The 26,239-nt window shown below is 46.6% G+C and overlaps 1 protein-coding gene across 1 annotated transcript; it reads right to left on the minus strand.

The window, feature by feature from the left end:
* Window positions 1–195: 195 nt before the first annotated feature.
* LOC102698201 (putative ferric-chelate reductase 1) lies at window positions 196–15,243 on the minus strand. Its single transcript, XM_015346109.2, has 12 exons — window positions 15,145–15,243; window positions 13,276–13,359; window positions 12,166–12,366; window positions 9,402–9,497; window positions 8,914–9,052; window positions 7,157–7,216; window positions 6,481–6,650; window positions 5,644–5,832; window positions 4,942–5,034; window positions 4,446–4,587; window positions 3,783–3,878; window positions 196–1,148 (listed from the first exon to the last, which is right to left on the minus strand). Exons 2-12 carry the CDS (start codon window positions 13,357–13,359, stop codon window positions 1,105–1,107), a joined length of 1,314 nt encoding a protein of 437 aa, XP_015201595.2. The 5' UTR covers window positions 15,145–15,243; the 3' UTR covers window positions 196–1,104.
* Between the last annotated feature and the right edge of the window lie 10,996 nt (window positions 15,244–26,239).

Genomic DNA, 26,239 nt, shown 5'->3' on the forward strand with positions numbered 1-26,239 from the left:
CAATGAAAGCCCAGTGTCTTCACAGTCATGGTTGGGTGTCTGCTGTGTTCCAGTGGTGCTAAAACCCACACGTTAGATCGGATGTGTGACGAAGTAACAGACACAATGACAGGTCCCTTTTTGAGAAGCACATAAAATCAAGTGTTTTCTTCTAGCAGAATTCAATACCACGGTAACACAGAACGCACAAGACCATTTTTACCATTAAATGTTTTTTAATTGTTCATTTTTACAGCTGATTATTGAGGATGGGCAGGTGTTGGCAAGACGTTAAAGTGAGTTGGCTGATAAAAGGAACAGAACAGAACCGCACATTGGGCCTAGGTGTATTTCCTTTTTAAAAAAAGGACATACATATATTACAACAGTTACAATTTACAGGAAATAGAAATTCATCTGTTTCCCACACTCCACACAAACATCTGAAGTTTTGTCATGGCTTGGGGTCATTTCAGGGATTAAGATCATTCGTCAGGCCACCTTTCTTAAACCAGAGCCCCTCTCACTATGGATTCTACAGCACCAGTTGGAGTGAAGAGGCTTCATCAGGTCTCGAACCGTGTATGCTTGTGCACTTGTACGAGCCCCAGAGCCCCAGAGCCACGACCGCGGTAGATCCGGCCTAAAGGTCCCGGGTTCGAGGGAAGAAAGCTAGGTCAGACCACATTCATCAAGACCTCATTTCATAGCGGCAGAAATGTGTTCGGTCACAAATTCCAGCATCAGGGGCTCACAGCTCGCTGGGTCACGACTGTCTCAGGAGCGAGCGTCACGCCTGATAGTCAGACAGGAGTGAAGGGAAGGATTGTCTGTGGAGAGTGAAGTCTGTAGCAAAGGCACTACGTTTAAAGTGACAGAATTTAAATTCCTTTGCTCCTTCATCCTCCTCTTTGTTTTTCTCCCCACAGAGATGCTATTTATTAATGCAGTAGTGAAACCAGTTATTTTAGCTGTATTGTTTGCAAAGGTGGTCCCAGCAAATCTTGAACGCCGACCAGAATTGCAGAAAACACCCATTAAAGCAGATTCTTTTCAACACGAATTGTTAGGCCGGCTCTCCAGAGACTCCCAGATTCCAGGCTCTAAGGTCTGATCTGGTCCTCGCTAGTACATCCCAAAGATCAGCACAGACACCAGGATCAGCATCCCTGCAGAGAGCAGAAGCAACAGAGAGACGTTACCTTCTGAGTGTGAGAGCAGCTGTAGTTATTTCAGGACAAGACTAACCAGTTCCAGCAAAAAAAAACACAATCTACAGGTGAATAAACATGTGAGTTCACCTGCATTTGATCTTGTCTGTACAGACCTGTGTTGGCCTAAAGCTCATATTCTGGGTGTTAATACACAGCAACACATGGGGTGGATTCACTGTACAGTTAAAATGTTCAACTCCAGCCCATTTTGGTGTCACGGATGTCAGAAAGGACGAACCGTGGAATGGCAGGAGAGCGTAAAAGACCCTATGCGTAGCGGCGAGAGGGGAGTTAGCCGTTCAGCTGTTCAGGAAATGCCATAAAGAGACCTATGTCCTCGGGTAGTGGATGTGGGGCGACCTGGTGCTAGGCGGGTCTCAGGATATCCAGAAGTCAATGCTGAGTGAAGGCAAATGCAATCCAGAAATATATAGCCCCAGAGAGAGAGAAACACTGGAAGGACAGCAAAGCACCAGAAACAAGAGACAGGACAGAGAAGGAGCGCCCTCTGGCCGCAGAGGGCGTGACACTTGGCTCAATATTATGTTCCTTGACGGGATAAAAACCCCTCCATATGCATCATCTCGTGTCCAGGGGGGTCCTGTTAGAACTCTGGAACAATATTTCTACAATAAATAAGCCATTAAAACACAAAACAGGTATCAAAACTAAAAAAAACCCAGAGGTAAACAGAAACTACAAACTGTAAAGATGCCAAGAAAGGTATCAGGAACGAATATTGTGCATTTTTATTCAGTGACGAGAACATTTTCACTTTCAAGCTCATTTGCAAGTGAAACCCAAGGCACTCAGAAACTCAGGTATAAGATAATAAAATCATTGTCTTTCAGCTCCTCGAGCTCACATGGTTGCAATTAGCTGATTTGCAGCTTATACCAGCTGCAGATCATTTGAATATCTTGTGTTATATCAGAAGCCCACATTCTGGATGATAAATGTTACCTACAGTGGGGGAATACACTTGAAATTCAAAGTGTTTAATTTTAGAACAGATGTGAGTCCACAATATGCAGTGCGAAGAAACTTGTCCCTCAGCCCTATACGGTGCAACATGGAGGTCAATGTTGTGCCAGAAATTAAGATCCTTCGATCATCCCAAAAAAAACTCATCTGCTTTGAATTCAATGTCTTTGGAAACGCAGTTTCCACAGAAGACTGACACCTGAAGAGGACTGTCATACCCTCTGGCTGCAGAGGGCGCTCCTTCTCTGTCCTGTCCCTAGTTTCCTGTGCTTTGCTGTCCTTCCGGTGTTTCTCTCTCTCTGGGGCTATATATTTCTGGGTCTTTCATTTGCCCACGCTCAGCATTGATGTTCGGATGTTCTGAAACCCGCCTAGCAATAGGTTGTCCCACGTCCGCCACCTGAGGGCATAGGTTTCTATACGGCATTCCTGAACAGCTGAGCCCGGGCTAACCCCCGTCTCGTTGCTACGCATAGGGTCTTTTCACTCTCCTGCCATTCCACGGTTCGTCCCTTCCGACATCCATGTCAAGGACGTTTGTGTGCCAGGTTCGTGAGCAAGACATACCATACGGTATGAGGGTGCGATATTCGTTTTTGGCGAATCATTAAGCTTTAACATTGTTCCACTCCTGAACTTCACACAGCACCAACAGTGAGCTGTGCTCAGCCAGACAATCTCCTTCAGGGTCCAGCAAGGTTTCAAGTGAGCCCAACACTTTCTAAGGGTTGTTTTGGCTTTCGATGCATCTCCTTCTGATCCTCTCACTCCCTTCCTCTGGACACTCTCTCTCACTCCCTGCCTGTGGACACTCTCTCTCACTCCCTGCCTCTTACCTTGGACTCTCTCTCACACCTGTGTTCCCATTCCTGTAGACACTCTCTCACACCTGTGTGCCCATTCCCGTGAACACTCTCTCTCACTCCCTGCCTCTTACTGTGGGCACTCTCTCTCTCACCTGTGTGCCCATTCCTGTGGGCACTCTCTATCACCTGTGTGCCCTTTTCTCACCCTTCTCTCCCCTTCTAGCCTGAAGAAGCCTCAGTAGCTGGAACAGTGTGTTTCCTCTTTCTGTTGTTCAGTGGGGAAGTAACCACTGCCTGTTCTCTTGCAGCCAACGCTCACTGGTGCAGCTCCCTGCTCACGCTTTTTAATAGTGCTTGGTCCTTTGCAGGATAGCATGTTGGCTCAGAGGGTAGCATTGCTGCCTCATAGTGCTGGGGTCCTGGGTTCAATTCTTGGGGTGCTCTGCGTGTTTGCACGGGTTTCCTTTGGGTGCTCCAGTTTCCTCCCACAATCTCACAAAAGATATACTGGTAAGTTTGTTGTCTGCTGTGAAAAATGACCCTGGTGTGAGTGTGTGCGTGCCTTTGTTTGTGTCTGTCTGCCTGTGATGGACTGGTGTCCCATCCAGGGTGTACCCTGCCCTTCTCCCGTTGTTTGATGGGCCATGCTTTGGCACCCCTGTGATGCTGAACTGGATAATTGATGGTCCTGGGCATCACAGCCTTTGAAGGGGCTCATGCCGCTCAGAAACGGGTTTCTGGGAATGGAATTCCAGAAATTGACTCCTGATGAGCCTGACAAAGCAGGGAGATGTCTTACCGTTCACTGCGGTGAGGGCAGGAGCGCTGGCACTGGACAGCCCCAAGTCCACTTTGCTATCGGTTCGGAGCCGGACATCGGGCGCGCTCAGCGTGTCTGTGAATTGTACGATCAGTAAATACCACTTGATATAGTAAATATCACTGCTAAGAATGAGCATTTGGCCCATCTAATCGGTTTGACGATGATCAGCTGACTGATCAGAGAATATCATCCTGATGGGATCATGATTGAGTAACGTGTTCCACATCCCCACCATAAAGACCAGTATAAAGACTCTTTCCTGACTGGAGAATCTCATTCAACCATTTCTTAAAAGAAGCCAGAGTTTCACGAACATAACTAGGTAGCTTGTTCCACATTCCCATAACCGTTTGTGAAACGCAATGCCCCCAGTTAAGTTTTTACTGGTCTCTACTGGACCATAACTGTAGGACCTGCCATTTCGGCTTAGCAGTCTTTTCAAGATGACATGAGAAAGGAAAATGAAACAAAAAATGAGAATGCTCAAACGTCCGACCCCATCGTTTTCATCTGTGAGTTTGTTGGGAGAAACGATAGAGTCGCGCTTTAGTGGTCTGAGCTGGGTTGAAGCTGGATTTTCATCTGCCTGGACCTGATAACAACGAGACTGAATTTCCTCCCACCGGTTTGATAACTCACCATTCGTAAAATTCCCAACAGCCAGGATAACATAGTATGGTGTCGCTGCCGCCTTGCTCCTGCTGTTAAGGATGTTTTTTGCAGTGAAGGAGCACTGGAGGATGCTGCCGTTCAAAGAGCCTTTAATGGTGTCAATGTCGTTCTGGAACAAGGAAGATCAGGTAAGATGACACACGGAGAACATACCTGAATAAAGAGTCACTATCCGACACTATGGATTTTAGCACCAAGACTATGCAAATTGATCCATTTAGTCACTAAGATTTATTCTTTCAATTCAACCCCTCACTGAACATGGCGAGTGCTGCTGTCTCATACTGAGCCGGCTGCATCCAGAGAGGGTTGAGGACAGAGTTCCTGCTCCTACAGGGGCACTGGCCAGTCCAGGGGTCCGGCTGGATAATCACAAGGAGCTGGGGTCCCCCTCCGCCCCAGTACTCCAGCCCGAGGTCAGAGCCCTTTCACAACATCCCAGTGTTGCTACGGAGACAGTTACCGCGCTCTTTTCCACCAGCGCGGATCTGTTGTAGTCTGCGCGGAGGAACCTCAAGGTCTTGTTCTGGGCCTGAGCGCACACGTAGGCGTCTCCCTGTGGAGAGAAGGCGGACGCTGAGCAAGGCACACCGGTACAGGCACGGAGACACAGTGGGTGGCATTGCTGCTTCGCAGTGCTGGGGCCCTGGGCTCAATTCCTGCGGCCCTATCAGTGTGGAGGTTGTATATGCTCCCCGTGTTTGTGTGGGTTTCCCCCGGGTGCTCCGGGTTCCTCCCACAGTCCAAAGACAGGCTGGTGGGTTAATGGGCTTCTGGGGAAATTGGACCTGGTGGGAGTGTGTGTGCGTGTCTGTGTTTCTGCCTGTGTCTCCCCTATGAGGGACTGGCATCCCGTCCAGGGTGTACCCCAACTTGCGCCCGTTGCTTGCTGGGATAGGCTCCGGCTCCCCGTGACACTGTACTGGATAAAGCGGAGTAGAAAATGGATGGGTGGGTCAATGGATGGGAGATACGGAAGTTGCTTGTGGATTAGTGGACAGAATGACGTGTTGCTATTGACTGCTCCAGATTTAAGCCTCGAGCGATTCTGCGCCCCAGAGCGGTTTTGAAAATGCATTATGGGATTTAACTTGAATTGCAAGGAAGGAGCTGGCAATTTAAAGCAGGGCAGAAGAAGGCACTTGACGACACACGGATCTCTCACCGTTATGTTGTCGGAGGACAAAATGGTAGCAATGTAGCCGCTGGAGAGTCCACTGAGCTCAAGAAAGACCCCGCCTAGTGTGCTCTTGCCAGACATGAAAAGACAGTCTCCAGTGTCAGCCGGGTTACAGTTTTTAGGAACCGCCTGGCAGATTTTAGTCTTTCCGCACTGATCGCTGGTGATAGATCCCTGCAGATGACAAAAGCAGACATTGTTTTATCGGAATGTTCTCTGTTTTCCTTTGGTTTGACTCATTTCATACAGACATGCCTGAAGTATTAAATCACACCCAGGTATTTCTAATAACATCCCTCATTTGAAAGGCAGCCAACAGATTTGTGATTCAGATTGCCACAGCCTTCTCACCGTCTGAGCGTGTCAGAAAGGTCATAGTTCAGATGTGAATAAAGATTCCATAACGTAAAGAAAGAAAGAGGCCAGAGACAATGATTTATCAAATTGCAAATGAATCTTGGACCTTGAACATATATAGAACATCTTCACATTATGTGTGCCAACTCTAAACCATCTAAATTAGAGCTGAAGAGCTCTCTACATTATTCTAAGGTGTCAACATGTGTGCTACATGATAAAGAGTAACCATGTGCTTCATATATGGTGCACAGTTTGAGTCAATTCCAAATGGAGTCTTTTACTATCATTTTCTATCAGTATTTTAGAGAGGGACAGTGCCAAAATATCAGTGCAGTCTGTTTGTGTATTCATTTAGATAGCTGAGTGCTTTACTGAATTCATCTGACTAGTAAATTATCTGTGTGTTTGGAGTAACAAAATGCATGGATTTAATTACTGCAAATAGCATCACAGTTTACTTACTGTGAGAGCTCCAATCGTAGCAGAAGGAACCGCTGAATTAGAGCTGGATGACACTGTTGGGTTCAATGGTGTTGTAGAGTTGGTTGATGTTGTGTTAAATGACATTGTAGAGTTGGAAGATGATCTTGTGCTCGATGACGTTGTAGAGGTGGGCGAAGCTGGAGTCGAAGCTAGAGAATTGTTGGTTTGTTAGCGTGTTGTTGTCCAAGTACAAATAATAAATACAAAATAAAGGAATGAGCTAGATGTACTCTATCTAGAGCCTACATTTGGACTTCTCCATGAACCTGAAATGTTCTAAATGCTCCCCATAATCCTGAAACTCCTGGCACTGGAGTTACTCACTCGCAATAAAGTCAAGTTTTTTTTCAGAAGGTGTGGCAGGCTTGTATGATTTATTTAAAGCTCTCTATAGTTGAAGGGATGAGACTTTCATGTGCACCTTCCAAGTCCTATTATAGATAATGTATTAACTGGTAATGTTGTATGGCCATTTAGGAAACTTTTGAATAATTTATCTTTGTAGACGAATGTGTACCATTGACTGTCTGTTTTCTATTCCTTCTTTCCATTGCTGCTGATGATGAGCAAAACCTGAAATGGCTTAAACTGCTATGGAATAGGGGCCATTATTTTTCCCCTAAAAGCTGGGATGATGTGCAAAGTGGTTTCTTACCATTTGGTGTGACTGACAGTAGATTCACTGCACTGCTGCTTTGGAATTTAACAGATGGTCCTGAAATTTTTCAAAACACGCCTGAGTTTGTCTTTATTAACTGTTGCTACCAAGCATTGTACACATTGAGGTGACACAAAGCAAGATTTTACGCGCATTTTGTGGTCATTAAGTAACTATATGACATGTTACTTTGCTTCATGGTGGTTTACATGTTTTATCAATGCCATACAGACATCTGTCATGGCAGTTTGGAAATTCCAAAGACATTAGATGAATGTGATTAATAAGACACTAATGGTTATAGTGATTGTTACAACAGGATATCAGTGTTTAGCCTCATCAAGTAACATGTTCAGGACAGACGTTTGTTATTTGTTCTTGGAAATGCTGTTGGATGTGCTCTTCATCTGTTTGGGCAAGAGAGCTCAAACAGAGACAGCAGACTGTTCTTGTCTGGGAATGTTCATAAGGCAGACTTGTCAGATGTCCAGTGGCCTCAATAATATATTTTGCAAGCCATCCTAGCTCACCATGACCCAACGACAACCTTTCTCAGCTCAACCCAGCCTACCCCAACTCAGCTTTCCCCAACTCCCCACCAGCCTATCTCAACTCAACACAACCTACCCCAACTCAACTTACCCCTCCAGCCTATCTCAACTCAACCCAACCTACCCCAACTCAACTTACCCCACCAGCCTATCTCAACTCAACCCAACCTACCCCAACTCAACTTACCCCTCCAGCCTATCTCAACTCAACCCAACCTACCCCAACTCAACTTACCCCTCCAGCCTATCTCAACTCAACACAACCTACCCCAACTCAACTTACCCCTCCAGCCTATCTCAACTCAACCCAACCTACCCCAACTCAACTTACCCCACCAGCCTATCTCAACTCAACCCAACCTACCCCAACTCAACTTACCCCTCCAGCCTATCTCAACTCAACCCAACCTACTCCAACTCAACTTACCCCTCCAGCCTATCTCAACTCAACCCAACCTACCCCAACTCAACTTACCCCTCCAGCCTATCTCAACTCAATCCAACCTACCCCAACTCAACTTACCCCTCCAGCCTATCTCAACTCAACCCAACCTACCCCAACTCAACTTACCCCTCCAGCCTATCTCAACTCAATCCAACCTACCCCAACTCAACTTACCCCACCAGCCTATCTCAACTCAACCCAACCTACCCCAACTCAACTTACCCCTCCAGCCTATCTCAACTCAACCCAACCTACCCCAACTCAACTTACCCCTCCAGCCTATCTCAACTCAACCCAACCTACTCCAACTCAACTTACCCCTCCAGCCTATCTCAACTCAACCCAACCTACCCCAACTCAACTTACCCCTCCAGCCTATCTCAACTCAACCCAACCTACCCCAACTCAACTTACCCCTCCAGCTTATCTCAACTCAACCCAACCTACCCCAACTCAACTTACCCCTCCAGCCTATCTCAACTCAACCCAACCTACCCCAACTCAACTTACCCCTCCAGCCTATCTCAACTCAACCCAACCTACCCCAACTCAACTTACCCCTCCAGCCTATCTCAACTCAACCCAACCTACCCCAACTCATTAACCCAACCACTGACTGTTTCTGTCTGGGAATGATCGGAAGTATATTCATGTCATGATGTCTAGTGGCTGAGTTGTCTGCTGTTCGTTGAAATTGATGTTCTTTACAAACAGAGCAAGCACGTAACATGAGGGACACACGATCACAGAAACATTACCATTTGTGACATTCCCAACAGCCAGAGAGATGTTATAGAGTATTGTAGCTGTGCCATTTGTTGTGGTGAGATTTTTCACAATGAAGGTGCACTTAATGATGTTGTCTTTTGCAGAGCCAGTGATGTTGTAAACAGTGTTCTGGAATGAGAGGGAGTTTTAACAGAGTGCTTTAACCTGCTTGTCAAAATGCAGGGCTTTTGCAGGTATCCTGACTGTACATTTAAATGCCTTTAAAATTACTTAAGATGAAAAAGTTCACTTAGTTTCTTTCAAATGTGTCTTTTTATAGTGTATTTTTGTTGAAAGGAAAATGTTCCGGGACACGCAATGACAGAAAAATAATGAAGACAGTGGAACAGACAGCTTCCCTGATAATTCCAGTCCAACCTCCAGTCTCAACATTTCTACCTGACGCAAACCAGCTCCCCTGAACCCCCAACACCGCAAACACTTTGTGGGTACAGACCCACCAGATAAAGATACTTACACTGACATTTTCTGGATTCAGGCTGGATCCATTGTAGTATGCACGAAGGAACAAAACTGTTCCATTTCCACCCTGAGTGCATTCAAAGGCGTCTCCCTGTGGACACAAGGCAATTTCCGGGTGATGGACTGAGCAAGCCTGTCTACGGTCTTCCTGATAACCCAGCAATGCCCAGCTGAACTAAGTCTTCCAAGATTCAAGGTTCAAGATTTTTTGATTTGCCATTTACAACAAGTGGATTGGAATACTAACTCATTCAGCTGTACTCAGTTACAGTAGGGAAAACAATAGGCACAAATGACAAACAGACATGAGAGTTGAGATCTATCTGGTCGATGGAGGGTAGCTCGGTCCCAGTGATTTTCTGGGCAGACCTCACAACCCTCTGTATGGCTTTTCTGTCCTGTCCTGTGGCTCCACCATACCACACCGTAATACCGCCGGGTAGGACACTCTCAATCGGATTACGGTAAAGATTGGTGAGTGTTGTCTTGCTCATCCCCCACTTCCTTAACTGTCTCAGGAAGTGAAGGCGCTGATGGGCTTTAGTGAGGATGGCAGCAGTGCTCTCTGGCCAGCTTAGCATCTCAGAGATCTGGAGGCGAAGGAACCTGAAGGTGCTGACAGTTTCGACTAGAGCCCAGTGAATGATGATGGGTCTGTGATGCCTTCCTGAAGTCCACAATAATCTCTTTTGTTTTTTGCCGATGTGAAGTGTGAGGTTGTTGTTGTGACACCACTCCACCAGCTCTGCTACCTCACTCCTGTAGCTGGTTTCATCACTGTTGCTGATAAGACTGATAACTGTGGGCCAGTGAGACAGCATCGGCCACTGACCTATTATTCCTATAAGCAAACTGCAGAGGGTCCAGGGAGTCTGGGACAATACTGTTGATGTGTCCCATCACCAGTTTCTCCATGCACTTCATGACTACTGAGGTGAGTGCCACCGGGCGGTAGGCATTCTGACATGACACCTTGGTTGCTTTAGGCAGGGACACGACAGTAGTCCTCTTGAAGCACAGTGGGACAGTAGACAGGGATAGTGACATGTTAGATATTACAGTGAAGACAGGGGCCAGCTGTGCTCCATGTGCCTTTTAAACACAGGGGGGGATGCCTTTGGGGCCGGCAGCCTTGCGTGGCTCCACCTTTCCGAAAGCTCTCCGTACCTCCTGTTCAGACAGCTGCAGAATAAATTCCCCTGGCACACCGGGCGTTTTGTATGAAGTGTCTGTATTGTGAGCGTCTTCGTCACTGAGTGAAGCAATCAGTGATTGTTTCAGTGACCGCATCAAGGAGCTAAACGTGTAAAACAAATGTGGATTTTAAACCATAACTTAAAAATATGATAGTGGTAGTGGTAGTGTTTAACCAGTTTTTATGACATCTTGACAGGCAAGCCTATATCTCGGACTAAAATCTTCAGTGTTACTGTACCTTTCCATGCTAGATGCGTTCTGGAAGAGGCCAGATCCTTCTCTTTTCGTTGTAGTACTTTGAGACACACATTGCCTAAGTTCCAAGATTGATCCTGTTTACATTATTAATTAAATAATGGAGGATCTGCTCACAGCAAAATTCTGTGATAGAGTGGATTGGAGTGGCTGCACGCTGGGTAGTCCTGCATTGAACTTGCATTGTTCCAGTTAGTTGGTGTTTCTCAATAGGGATGATACATATATATCAGACACGCTAAACACAGAATCCAGAGGGGTGGAGCTGCTCAAGATGGTGTGGAACAGTGTTTAGCGTCTCCTAATAATCCCCATCTATGAGCATGGCTTCATCACTCCATTCTCCTCCTCACTGCTAGCTGATGTGTGGTGAGCAGACTGCCGCAGTTTGGCTGCTGTTGTATCATCCAAGTGGGGCTGCAGATTTGGTGGTGGTAGTGGGATTCCCCATTACCTGGAAAGCACTTTGAGTGGAGTGTCCAGAAAAGTGCTGTATAAGTGTAAGCAATTATTATTAGTTACTGTACGACCAAGTAACTATCAGATGCTATCGGATTCTGTCAGAAGATTCTTAGCAAACATGGATCACCTGCTTTACAGGGATGTTAATCTACTGTACGTGGGAGATAGTATAGGCAGGTTCAGTTGCCAGTAAAATAAATGTATTGTTCAGTGGGGAAGTATGAGCGGAAGTATGCATTAATGCCACAGTTCTGCTTTGTTTTGTAGCAGTCAATTATTGGTGGGTAATGTTAAAATCCCGAAATGCACAGAGAATATCTGTGGGCCCTGGGGTTGGGCGATGATGAGAGACGGGATAGGAATGAATGACGTTCTGGGCAAATGAGCGTGACTGTGGCACAGCCGACTTTTTTTCCGAGCTGATCATCACTTGATAGGACCATAGCCGGGTGGTGTGGTGTGGTGGCTCTGTGGCTAAGGAGCTGTGTCTGTGACTAGAAGGTTGCTGGTTCAAATCCCATGATGGCTTCACCCCAAGCTGCTCCAGGAGTGCTGTATAAATGGCTGCCCCTGTGCTCTGACCCTAAGCTTCTCTCCCTGTCTTTGTGTCTCATGGAGAGCAAGCTGGGGTCTGAGAAAAGACAAATTCCTAATGCAAGAAATTGTATATGGCTGGTAAAGTGTTCTTATGAGGCAAAGAATCCGTCTCAGTCCTCGCTCCAACGTTAACACCATCCTGGTGAGCCCCGTTACAGCCGTGTCATCGCAAAAACCACACAGGGCCAAAGGCCCGCGTTCTCTCGCTTGGCAAAGATGGCTGACGGGTCAGCTCTGGACACACGTACCGAGCTCACACCTCCTGTAGCCAAGATGATGGCGATGTAGCCGCTGGACGTGCCCTGGAGCTCAAAAGAGACACCGCTGCTGTCCACTGGGTCTCTGGCGGTGGACGCAAAGACACAGTCTCCACTGGAGGCCGGGTCGCAGCCTGTGGGAGCGCCAATGCAGAATTTAGTAGTTCCACAGCCATTCCAGGTGATGTTTCCCTGTGGAGAGTGAGACAGGAATAAAGAATAAATATATCAGCGGCCACAACTCACAGCTGGGAGCCCCACTGAAGCTAAGCAGGTGTGAGCCTGGTCAGTACCTGGATGGGAGACTTCTGGGAAGGTTGCTGTTGGAAGAGGTGTTAGTGAGGCCAGTAGTGGGTGCTCACCCTGTCCTGACTCACCCTGGTCATTGAAAATGCCAGGGTGTCTCTCGAAAAGTGTAGGGGTGTAACCCTGGTCTCCTGGCCAAAATTCCCCCTGGTCTTTACCAGTCATGGCCTCCTAATAACCCCCCTCTCTGAACTGGCTTCATCACTCTGCTCCCCTTCCCACTGAGAGCTGGTGTGCGGTGAGAGTAATGGAGCATAATAATACTTATGATTGTCATGTCATCTGCCAAATCGCTTTATACCATACGGTGTTGAGGGAAGCCAGAGCCTGCCCAGCAAGCAACAAGCGCAAGGCAGGGCACATCCTGGATGGGTGCCAGTCCATCGCAGGGCAAGTGCAAGCCAGTCAGACATGGGGACAATCTGGAGGCCGCAGTAAAGGCCGAGGAGGGAAATTTGGTCCGGACCCTGGGATAACTCCCTGCTCTTCTCAAGAAATACCCGGGGATCTTTAATGACCACAGAGAGTCAGGACATTGGTTTAACATCTCATCTGAAAGACAGCGCCCCCTGTTGTATAGTGGCCCTGCCACTATACCGGGTGATTAGCTTTCCCAGGAGTCTCCCATCCAGGTACTGACCAGACACACATCTGCTGGGTGGGGCTGCCAGCTGTGAACTGCAGGGTGATAGAGCTGCTGGCTATAGTAATTATTATTATAATTATTATTGCTGAAATAGACTGTGTCTCACGACCGCTCTGCCTGTCGACAGCGAGCGCGTGGAGGCCTCTCACCGTGAACGGAGCTGTCACAGTCTGTCCGTCCACAAGAACCGTCAGGCCCAGGAGCAGGAGGGCGACGCTGAGTCTTTGATCCATCTGGAGGAGGAGAGGGATAGGATCGTTCCACGTGCACAGACGTAGTCACGGTAGTTCATCTACAGCAGAATCCCAAAGAAATCCACCAGGAACGTATCAAGATTGACTCGTTGGCTAAATTCCACTGGTCATTTAAAGGATAATCCTGAATGAAAAGGCCCAACCCTATAGTATAGTAATAATAATAATCATCATCATAATAATTGCTTACACTTATATAGCGCTTTTCTGGACACTCCACTCAAAGCGCTTTACAGGTAATGGGGATCCCCTCCACCACCAATGTGCAGCCCCACCTGGACCTAGTACAGTGTTGTACCCTATAGATCTGGACCATATGGTATCCTATAGTGCACTGTTGCAAAGAAGTGATGTATTATTACACAAAGCCTGGAGCATTACAGCACTACAAAACACCGCTCCAAAGGGTAAGGCGCGGGCATTGAAAATCCTTTGGATCAGAGTGGCTTTTGAAAGCTTTAAGGCTTTCCCCATAGAAGATAAGTGGAAACTCATTCAGTTTCATGACGTTTCATAAGTATACAGAATAAATATAGAGTAGAAGCCTTTGGTTGAAAAATATTATTATGTAGGTAACCATTTTGCTATTGTTTGAGGTGGGAAGGTGGGAAGGTGTGTCAGATTCCAGCTTTCTTCTAATGCTGAAAAACCTCTGTCTACATCAGCAATTACAGAACCACAGCCCGACACATCCATTATGTTTATTTTCCGACACGTAACCGTCTAACCCTGGACAGGGTGGCGGCGAGCCGCGATCTAACCTTCAGTCAATATGCTGGAGGTGGGCCACACCCAGGACAAACGCACACGCGGACACCCACACCCACACCCACACCCACAGGGGACAATCAAGAGCTGCGATCCACTGAGACCGTTCGAGTGTGGGAGGAAAACAGCCGCACCCGGAGGAGACCAACTCAACCGTGGACAGAACATGCAAACTCCACACATTTCATATAAATATGTATTAGATAGATAGATAAGACGTTATTAATCCCGTAGGGAAATTGATGTGTTACAGCAGTCCAGCCCAAGACAAGCAAAACAGACATCAGAATAGTTATAAAACACACAATATGTGCAATAACAATAAAAAATGTTCAAAATGTGCATAGGTTTAAACAAACTGATTGTCCAAAAAGTACAATGGAGCAACATGCTGTCCATAGACGAGCAGATGAAGGGCGAGTAGTCCTAGCCTAGTGCAGCGTTATACACCCTGACAGCCGCCGGGAGGAAAGACGTGCGGAAACGTTCCCTTGAACACCGGAGCTGGAGCAGTCTGTTGCCAAAAGTGCTCCGCTGCCCAGTAACAGTCCCATGAAGCGGATGAGAGGCATTGTTCATGATGGCTGTGAGCTTGGTCAGCATTCTCACAGCATTCACACATTATACACCTTACAAGTAAATATGCACCTGCATATATATTTTGCATGTATATATAAATTCCCGCTGAAAAGAGAAGAAAGAGTGAGCGTGTGAGGTGTGACCTCACACCAGAAGAAGGCTCCACAACCGAAACGTTGTGTTTTCTTTCTTCTTTTTTTCAGCATGGAATAAACCCATGACTTGTTCCTTTGCAGCCCTACGCATACTGACGCAGCTCCCCACCTGAACTATACAAAGTCAGATAGATTACGAGTAAACGCACATATCTGCTGTAAAAGCTGAGTGTGCAGAAGCACAGCTGTAAGTGAAGGCGATGGTAGAGAAGCAAGAGGAGTCAGGGTCAGCCCGAGCTCAAGAGAGCGGACAGAGTCTTGCCTTGTTCCTGCAGGTCAGCTGTGGGGCTTCTCTCCAGTGAGCCGCAGTGTCTTCTCTCCCGTTCAGATGCAGAATGACAGGTTCCTGAAAAGGCTGTGGCTTTTTGTACCAGGTGTTTCATGTGACACAAAAGAGGGAGGTTTCCAGCCAGGATGCTCATACATTTTGAGGCTTACTCATGTGACCTTTATGTGTTTGTGCATATAGCCGGTTTATGTTCCTACGCAGTCAATTTAAAGTCTTTAGTTGTTCCCTGACTACAAATGGAAAATGTTCTTTACCATTATATATACTTTCTCTCCTGTGGGGGAGTTCTCTCCAGAGCGCAGTCTGTGTGGGGGATGTGATGAAGCCAGCCCGCACATAACACCTGAAAACAGTAAACGTTCAGAAGCAGTTTTTATTTCCATAGCTATCATGATAGGTACTGGATATCACAACTATCATAAGTGTCATGGAAAACTAAGAGCCAAATGCAAATTGACCGATGAACCACTCGTCATCACCACTGATGACTGAATGTTGTGGTTTTTGTACTGCAAACAGCAGGCTGTCATTTACTGTTGTATATTGGAAATTGGACTTTGTTTTTACGGTATATACTGGACAGTGTACTGCACCATACACGTCTTCACCTGTCTGCACACTGTGAGAACAAGGCTGTACTTGTGACATATGGCATCTTGAACGTGAGACGTTCTGAGTTTATGCAGAGAAATACTGCCCATTATCGTACCGTAGGGAAATTTAGTCTCTGTCCCGAGATCGGTCAAAGGTTGTTTTATTGACACTATGACGTCTGTATAATAAGATGGAAAGCAAACAAACTAAGGCAAAACAAACTGTAGGATCAGGAGCTGCGCTGTGCGAGAAAAATAAGAAACGGTTTTCATTCTTGTGACTTTTTGGAAAATCACAATTAATGCCCCTGTTTTTTTTCCCCTGATGTCCTACAATGAAAAAAACAAAATTATTTAGTGATCCAATCAAAGAAGGACGGCACGGTTAGCAATGATGCCATGCAGCGCTGGGGCCTTGGGTTCAATTCCGGACCCGGGGTGCTGTCTGTGTGGAGTCTGCATGTTCTCCACCTGTTTCTGTGGGTTAATTGGCTTCTGGGAAAATTGGCCCTGGTGTGAGTGTATGTCTGTGTGTGTCCTGTGATGGACTTGCATCCTGTCCAGGATGTACCCTACCTTGCGGCTGTTACTGAAACAGGCTCTGGCTCCACCACGATCCTGAACTGGAAGAGGCAGTGAGAAGGATCTAAACAAAGAATCTGTCCAAAGTGTGAAGGAATATTGTACGTCTTGTCAAGTGCTGGTATATTACTGGATTCATCCATCGCCACAGTGCAGCAGTGAGTCCCAGTCAGAGAAGCACCTGTGGTGTCGTCTCTGTGTCAGAGACTTTCAGTTGGACCCGAGACAGACACATTTTTTCGCTGCTTTTGTCCATGACGTACGGGAGACCGAAGCGGGCGTTTTTCCGTTTAGCGCTAAGAGGAAAAGTCAAAGTAAACAAAGGATCAGGAGAGCTGTGGTCCATCTTGTTCGGTAAGGAGTGCAAATGCTAAAGACAATAAAACTGCTTTTTCAAATACTGTTGGAATGACAGTCTAAACGTACTTTGGGTTCGCGGGCATTCTCTTGTTGTTCCCCAGATCCAAAGAAATTCTATCCCCAAGGATATCAGAGAGTCACCTTCCCTACGCACTTTCAAATCCAGGCTCAAAACCTTCTTCTTGAGAATGGGTTTTACTTAATTGGTTTGCATCTTACACCACACTCAAAACTCTTGTTTTTATATACTGCGCTCACCCGGCTATTTCTTGAAAAAAAGGCTGCTTGTTCCACACTCCCACCACCCTCTGTGTAAAGAAGAGCCTCCTGTCCTGACCGGAGGATCTCATCCAGCTGTGTCTGGAGAGAAGCCGGGGTATCGGCTTTACCAACAGGGCTGGGCAGCTTATTCCCCACCCCCACCACCCTCTGTGTAAAGAAGAGCCTCCTGTCCTGACCGGAGGATCTCATCCAGCTGTGTCTGGAGAGAAGCCGGGGTATCGGCTTTACCAACATGGCTGGGCAGCTTGTTCCCCACCCCCACCACCCTCTGTGTAAAGAAGAGCCTCCTGTCCTGACCGGAGGATCTCATCCAGCTGTTTCCTGGAAGAAGCTGGGGTCCCGCACCCCCACTAGCGCTATGCTGTTAATTCTGAGGCTGACTTCGCCTCACACATCCCTCTTCCACCACTGAGCTACCGTGCTGCCCGCTACTGAGTAATGATAAAGTGAATTATGATTGAATTATTGATCTCTCTTGTTTTTTATTGCCATCCAATTTTTTTCCATAATTCTCATTTATATAATAAATAATAGTGTTATAGAACAGGAAACATATACCCACAAACGACAGCTCCCCCTTCACCCCTATTCTTGTGTATAATAATACATAATAAATACGCCTGAAAAATATAGTTATACATTTGTGGATTATTTCATAGCTGTATTTCTTGGAGTATGAATACCCTTTATTTTCGAATGATTAAACTTCATTCACCTTCAGAAAATAACAATTACACAGAACAATAATTACCTCTACCTTTCATTACATCACATAAAACAGCACGTCACAGAATGCTACCCCTTCTAATTTTCTCCCGTCTATCTTTAAAACACTCATTCTGATTCCTTACTCAGTGTGTTACCCATTCCATTTCACAGACTTCGCGACTTGTTTCTGTCCATTAACTGATCTGAGGTGCTTGTGGTGTAAGCCAGGACATTGGGTAATGGAGTAATGGCGTACCCAGCTTTGTTAGGAGGGTCTTCCCCGGACCACAGTGACCCCCTGGACCTGGGCTCTGACGTCTGGGCACCCCCAGCGTCACTGCGCAGCCCGCCCTCATCAACTCGGTCCCTATCAGTCGGAATTGTCAACCGTGCTGTCCTCACCTGTGCTCTTGAACCTCTTCTTCCTATGGTTAGAAGGGGTAGTGGCAGAGGCAGTAATCTCTGCTACTTCCTGTAAAAGCGAGCTGCCTTCCTGCTTTCTGACGCCCCAACAGGAAACAATCACACACTCAGTTCCTGTTCTGAGCTTCACCCTGCGCAAGTTCTCTCTGGTGTTGACGTTGCTGCCTCCCCCCAGCGTGGGCGGGCAGGGCTCATCGCTGATCTGGGGTACTGTCTGTGTGGAGTTTGTATGTTTCCCGCCCCCCTCCGAGTTCACTTTGATTGATTGATTGATTGATGATTGATTGATTGGTTTCGTCCCACTATCCAAAGACTAGAGTAGGTTAATTGGGTTCTGGGAAACCTGGCCCTGGTGTGTGTGTGTGTGTTTGTTGGCACGATGAGGCTACAAGGTGGCAACGCTACCGTTGTATTAAATGGCGGGGGGTGTCGAGGAATTCTACGCAGGCGAACCAATCTGGTGAGCTACAGTACCACGCTCCGAGCAACAAGCAAAAAAAAAATCAGCGACAACTGACGAGGAGGAAAGAAACGTCTTTTGAATCGGCAGAACTAGATACCCCGGCTCCCGATTCGATTCGTGTCCCCCCAGTTTAAAAGAACATTCAGAACAGCCACTCTGGAGCCAGAGTCTTTCTGAGCAAAGACGTTGGAGATGGAAAGCATTCACTTAAAAAAAACAACAACTCTTGTTTTTTCCCAAGGGTGGAGATTTGTCTTGGTTCAGCTTTGCTGATCTATATATATTGTTTTTTAATTTAGTTTTGACGCGCTGTTCTGAAACTCGCTCGGTGTGCCGATACATAAAATCAAAGGTAATTATTAGTATTAGTGTTAGTACTGTTAGTATCAAAGATAAGACGCACTCACTGACAAGTTCTCTCTTGCTTTACAGCAAAACACTTGTCCTATTCCGAGTCCAGTTCTCAGAGCACTTGGAAAACCGGAGTAACATCTGAGAAATCAGAAATACTGGACATCTCAAAGCAGGGTGAGTCCTGAGCGACACCCGCTGTGAATGTCCGACCACATCAGCTGGTTACTCGCTGTACGGCCCGAAATGAAAATGACGTCTCGTAATAGCGCAGGTATCGCTGTGACTGTGCGCAGGAAAATGACAATTAACCCTAACGATCAGAGGGTGTGATTGAGGAATTCAGATTTAACTAATTCACAACCTCAGGGTAAACGAGAGTGTCGTGAATGTGGAATGGCCACCTGCCCTGTACTATCTTCCCTCACTAATTGCTTTCGCTACTTTCATTTTTTGAATGGCATTTTTTCCCCCACGAATTTATAGACACCCGTGACATGTATATGTATGTGTAAAGGAACAAGTAATAGGCTTATTCCATGCTGAAAAGAGATGAAATAAAACACAACGTTTCGGCCGTGGAGCCTGTTGTGAAAACATGGTTTTCTTTCTTCTCTTTTCAGCATGGAATAAACCTATTACTTCTTCCTTTGCAGCCTGCGCATGCTGACGCATCCACCCACCTGAGCTACTTATGTATATGTATACGATTATGTATAGGAACAAGTAATGCATTTATTCCGCACTGAAAAGAGAAGAAAAGAAACAGCATTTCTGCTGTGGAGAAACACAATGCTGCGTTTTCTATCTTCTCTTTTCAGCATAGAATAAACCATGTACCAACTTGCTCCCATGTACAGTACATGTAGACGTACTGAGTGAAATAGTGGTTAGGATTGTTGCCTCACAGTGTTGGGGTCCTGGGTTCAATTCCAGACCTGGGGAGCTAGCTGTGTGGAGATTGCATATTCATCATGGGTTCTCCAGGCTCCTCCTGCAGTCAAAAGATCATTGTGTGGGTTGATTGGTTACAGGGAAAGTCGTCCCCGAGTCAGTTTGCCCTGCGATGGCCTGGTGTCCTGTCCACGGTGCACCCTGCCTTGAGCCTGTGGCTTGCTGGGATAGGCTCTGGCTCCCCTCTGACCCTGTACTGGATAAAGTGGTTGGATGGGTGGATGGATTTGCATTTACAGTATGTGCATTCGCATGTGTATATTGATGTCTATACTGTTTGTATACATGTGTATGTAGAGCACATGCATATACATAGAGGCCATGTATACCCGTGTGAATAATCATAGATGTATCATATGTCCTGTATGCGCCTGTAAAACACAGCTGCTTGGATTCAAAACAAATTTAGGAGAAATCGGACTGTAAGGTTGTACTGTATCCTATCGTATCTGGGATGAAGATAGCAGATCTCTGGCTCGCCTGCTCTCTTTTTCAATATCAGGCGCGCCAGCCCCAGTGATCACAGATAATCTGGAGTCTCACCTCGCACTCCATTCTGTAGCCATTGTTGCTGTTTTTGGCATCTGTTCGTTAAAAAGCACTAAACCTTCATCGCAGCAGGACCTCAGATTAATTTCTACATCAGGGTGTGAACTTTCTGCCACCAAACAGACACTCCGCCTGGTTTGGTGAGACTCCGAGGTCGTGCGTGGGGACCTGCGGTGTGACGCAGGCCCGTTTTCCTCCCGCGCGGTACAGCGGACACAGCCGCCTGGCCAGTTTTCCCTCCCCTCCACCTGCTGTGCTCTGCCTTCATCCGCCAGGCCTTGGAAAGTTTTTTTGTTGTTGTTGAGAGTAACATCGGCATTATCAATTTAGTGCACACAAGTTTTTGTGACTGGGGAAAAAATGTGCACGACTTGAATTTTTATGCACACACAGGCCATTAAAACTGAAAGAGGGAATGTTGCTCTGTGGACGAGTGTGTGTGTGTGAGGGTGACGATGTGCTCTGTGGACGAGTGTGTGTGTGTGTGAGGGAGACGTGCTCTGTGGACGAGTGTGTGTGTTGTAGCGGTGAGGCTTAATAATAATGCAGAATTAAGTGTTTCTGAGCTTCCCAAATGAGGCCCCATTTCTCTGTTCATCTCTGTGGTGCAGCCACAGAGAAACCATTCATGCAAGATGTTTTCTTTTGATAAGGACAGCTCCCAAAGGGGGATGCACTTAGCTAAGCCTGGCTATCATGATCAATGGTCATCCATTGGCGCCTATCTGTTTAGGGAGTGCCAGTTGGACATCTGGACTGCATTTCTAAGTGTCAGGAGTAAGTGACTCATATCTCACCTTGATCAACCAATCAGGGACCGGTAGGGCCGAGTAACCCACGTGGGACTCTGATGCCCATGGAACTTTCAGCCAATCAATGAGCTGAAGTTCCTCCAGGTAAAAACAGGCAACACAGAGAGCCTGTGAGATTCAGATTCAGATTCAGATTCAGTTTCAGATTCAGATTCAACAATTCTAAAGGGAATTCAAAGGAGAATTCCAGGGCAGGACGGCCCAGGAGCAGAAGGCTCCCAAGGGCAGGACATTCTCGCAGCGCGCCTCCTGACCATCCTGAGACTCAGCCCGGACAACCGGAACGGCCAGTGTGTCCGAGTGCCAGAACTTTCCTTTGTTCTAAGAGTCTAGAGTGGAGGTTGCCAGAGAGTAACCAGCAGCAGGCCTCGTGAACAGGTCGGAACTGTGGACAGCTGAATTACTATTCAGAACTAGCTCTTCATCAGGAACAAACCGGTCCTCTTCCTGACTTGCTGGGACCCACAGTCATCTTTTCTCCTGTGCACAAACTTTGCTAGTTAAAGCCAACAATGAGCATCAGCAGCGCACCGTCGCAAGCCGCACAGCACAGCCTGGCACGGAGCCAGAGAGCGCGGATTGGACAGCAACAGCCTGCAACTGTTTCTTTGTGCCCGCAGGAGATCTGAATCCCCAGAGATTGGATGAGTATTCAACTTCAATGCATTACAGCTCGAGAATTCAATTGTTATCCCAACCAGTTGATATCAATTTAATTCCTAAGAGTTATGTACTTGTTTGAGTATCTAATGTAGAAGTTGTAACCAAGTTCACTTTACGAAACGGTCTTAATGAATGATATACTGAACGTATGTCCTCTTGATGTGTGTAACACTTTGTAACTGATTGAATATATATCTTTTGTATTCTGATAACCCTCTCGATAAGATCTGTTAGGTTTATATGCATATTCTATGTATTAATAAATGTATCCTCGTGTATTAGTACCTGTGTGTGCGCGTTGTTTGAGTTATGTCGCATGGTTGGATTCTAAAGCCATCAAAAGAATCAACTTTGTGATTAACTGCTACAATTAATAATTGTCTCAGTAAATGCCCAAACCCTACAGAACTGGTGCCTTCAGAGAGCCACTATGATTACATATTTGGCGTTCCTGAACCGGTTTTCCCTACAGTGTGCAAGGGTGACGATGGAGTCTGTGGACGAGTGTGTGTGTGTGAGGGTGACGATGTGCTCTGTGGACGAGTGTGTGTGTGTGAGGGAGACTTGCTCTGTGGACCAGTGTGTGTGTGCGAGGGTGACGATGGACTCTGTGGACGAGTGTGTGTGTGTGAGGGTGACGACGTGCTCTGTGGACGAGTGTGTGTGTGTGAGGGAGACGTGCTCTGTGGACGAGTGTGTGTGTGCGAGAGTGACAATGTGCTCTGTGGACGAGTGTGTGTGTGTGAGGGTGACGACGTGCTCTGTGGACGAGTGTGTGTGTGTGAGGGAGACGTGCTCTGTGGACGAGTGTGTGTGTGTGAGGGAGACGTGCTCTGTGGACGAGTGTGTGTGTGTGCGAGGGTGACGATGTGCTCTGTGGACGAGTGTGTGTGTGAGGGTGACGACGTGCTCTGTGGACGAGTGTGTGTGTGCGAGAGTGACGATGTGCTCTGTGGACGAGTGTGTGTGTGTGAGGGTGACGATGTGCTCTGTGGACGAGTGTGTGTGTGTGAGGGTGACGACGTGCTCTGTGGACGAGTGTGTGTGAGGGAGACGACGTGCTCTGTGGACGAGTGTGTGTGTGTGAGGGAGACGTGCTCTGTGGACCAGTGTGTGTGTGCAAGGGTGACGATGGACTCTGTGGACGAGTGTGTGTGTGTGAGGGTGACGATGTGCTCTGTGGACGAGTGTGTGTGTGTGAGGGAGACGTGCTCTGTGGACCAGTGTGTGTGTGCGAGGGTGACAATGGACTCTGTGGACGAGTGTGTGTGTGTCTTTGTCACTGGGGATTAAAGATTTGGACCAGGAAAGAACTGTTCTTTCTTTTAGAGAGAGAAATCCAATCGAAACGCCCATCTGCCATCTGTGCCTCAAGCAATGTGACATAACTGCAGTGGACAGAGCACCTCTGCGACATTTGGCTCCGTGAGAAAAGACACTCTTCAGTTTCATAGCTGTCAGAGGGTATGTGGGAAAGACCAGAGCAGGCCGTTTTGTCAGAGGAATGCTGCCCTGGGCAAGCGGTAGACAGAGGGCACTGGCCCAGCCTGCAGTCTGATGTTAACTGAAGCTTTGGTCAACAAAGCAGGGTTCTAAAAAAACAAACAGAAGAAAGGATTTTCTGCCAGAGGAGAAACAAGGTTTTTCTGGAGGTGAATCCTGTTTGGTCATTAGATAACAGATCCAAGTGGCTCACCCAGCTGTTTCTTGAGAGAAGCCAAGACCCGAGCTTTGACAACATGGCAGGGCGGCTTGCTCCACTCCCCCACCACCCTTTGTGTAAAGACTTGCCTCCTGGTCCCGGTTGTAGACGCACTACCACTTGGTTTGCACTTGAGTCCTCTCATTTGAGTCGCGCTGTTCATTCTGAAGACGTCCACTGGGTCAGGGCCTGTGAGGATTTTGAATACGTGTAGCAGGTCTGCTTGTCAGCTTCTCTGATCCAGATCTAGTTGCTCTTCTCGGGACTGATTCCCCAGTGGCAATATCTTTTCTAAAATATTGAAAACGAAACTGTGCAGAATATTCTAAAAGAGGCCTCGCTCGGGTGTTTTACACGTGATTTTGACATGAACTGGGTTTGCCCTTTATTTTGCATGCGGTGCCCATTTCTTAAAACACCGGGCATGTTACAGTCTATTATAATAAAAAAATCACCATAAATCATGTAATGGATAATATCTAATATGAATATGATTGTAACATCTATCGCAATTAGTATATATTATATTAGAATGTTGTTTAATTAATAATTACAATTAAATCATTCCTGTCTGAGAATCAAATTATTATAATAATTAAATATAATACTATAGTCATCTGTCTTGTGCCAGTGCTTGCATCGGTCGTTACAAAAAAATAATCAGAAAAGCACTTTAATTTCATTTCATTTTGAAATTAATTTCAGATTGCAGTTCAATATGGAAAATAAATAGCATTACTGGGACACAGCACGGCATTTCGCGGCGCAAAGAAATCCGATAACACGTGAACAAGCAGTGCAATGAAAATAATAATAATAAAAACTTCAGGCCGGATGCAGAAAGATAAAAGGGATATAATGTTATAATAAGTGGAAATAATAACCGACAGTAATAGGAATTTACAGACGTTATCTGTTTGGGCAGGACCAATACCGCAAAGTAAAAACTGAATAACCAGAAATACCGGCTGGGCGTGCTGAGAGGGGAGGCCGGGCTTAGCACTCCTGATTAAAATTAAAAATACAGTCGAGAAAGCTCGCTCTTCCGGCGTCTCGCCTCCCTCTCGCCCCTCCCAGAAAACCCCATGCCCTCTGGTCAGCCTTGTCTCCCGGCTGCAGTAAACTGGCTGTCCTGCAGAATTCCTCAGCGGACAGACGGTCTGCCGAGGAGGTGTCGGCCACGACCGGCGGTATCCTCTTACAGCAGTGTGCGAGCTCCTTCAGACCTCGGCGGCGTCTCCCACCTCGGCTTAAATTTCTGTGCCGGCTGCGTTTGAAGTCGCGTATTCGTTAAAAGATCCCGCGTCTCTTCGAGAGACAAAACTTTGGACTTTTTTTTCCAAAACGAAACTTAAAAACTCATTTTATTACAAGTGTCGAAGGATGATTGCCTTACAGTTTATCCTGTGCTCATTTTTTTCTTTTCTCTTTTGATGGTATTGTTTTCTCGATGTCTTCTTAATCACTAGGTGATTAAGCGTGTAATAACTTCATAACAACAACAACAACAACAACAACAATAATAATAATAATAATAATAATAAAGCATTCAACATTTGCCTAAATTACCCTTCGTATCTACAGACAGGTATACTGTACCTCAGAGAAGTTTTCAAAATGTTTTACAAAGTGTTCATGTCGTCAGGGAGTCAGTGTGGGGACATTGGTTCAGTGTGGAGGGGATTCCGTGTTTTGCTGCTTTCCTTACCTCGAAAATGTGGGAACTGCGTTCCTGAGTTGTCTGGGCTTTTCGGCATCTCAGAGAATAGACGGTGGGAAACGGAGGAACAGTTAGAGAAACCGTCCGGAAAATTGTTGATATTTTTTCGGACATACTGTCCACGCATCTCATGATAAGAACGTAAGGAGATAGGAAACACTTGATGTGATTGTGTTTTCCTTCTGAGTCTTGCACAGAGAGGATTACAAGGAGACTTGATCCAAGTACAGTATTCGCATTCCTCAAAGGCTTTGACAGCATTCACCCGGCGGACTTCTTCCGATGGAGCAGTGAAACACGAGACAGAGGGCACAAGTAAAATCCACAGAGAAGTGCATTTAAAAACCAGAACTGCTAACGCATGCAGTCTTGCCTGTCTTTACACAGAGGGTAGTGGGGGTGTGGAACAAGATGCTCAGCCGTGTTGCTGAAGCCGATTTCCTGGCTTCTCTAAGGTTGGTTGAGTTTCTGGTTGGATGAGCCCCTCCAGTCAGCACAGGAGGCTCTTTACACACAGGGTGGCGGGAGTGTGGAACAAGCCGCCCAGCCTTACTGTTGAAGCAGATATCCTGGCTTCTCTACAGACACAGCTGGATTAGATCCTGGATCAATAAACTATTAACAACCGAGCAATCTCAATAGGCTAAATGGCCTCTTTTCGTTTGTAATCTTTCTGATGTCCGTATGCAAAATTTGAAAACCCTGCCTCACTGACAGAGGCTTTAGCGCTGGCTGATATTATGGGCAGATTGGGACAGTCTCCTATGTCTACTGTTTGCCAGGGGCAACATTCTTTTGACAGACAAACTTTTCCGGTCTTCCCCACATGCCGTCTTACAGCTATAACTAAAGAGGACAAAAGGGCTCCGACCTTCCTGTGTGCTATCCAAAAGACTGTTTTCCTTG

This window comes from Lepisosteus oculatus, chromosome 4 (assembly GCF_040954835.1).
Source record: "Lepisosteus oculatus isolate fLepOcu1 chromosome 4, fLepOcu1.hap2, whole genome shotgun sequence".
Classification (NCBI taxonomy): Eukaryota; Metazoa; Chordata; class Actinopteri; order Semionotiformes; family Lepisosteidae; genus Lepisosteus; species Lepisosteus oculatus.

Coding starts and splice junctions, on each gene's coding strand:
- LOC102698201 (XM_015346109.2), bottom strand. CDS start 13,359: ATGGATCAAAGACTCAGCGTCGCCCTCCTGCTCCTGGGCCTGACGGTT. Junction 7,217..8,913: donor TGTTGGGAATGTCACAAATG/GTAATGTTTCTG, acceptor GAAAAATTTCAG/GACCATCTGTTAAATTCCAA. Junction 5,035..5,643: donor TGTCCTCCGACAACATAACG/GTGAGAGATCCG, acceptor TTCTCTCCACAG/GGAGACGCCTACGTGTGCGC.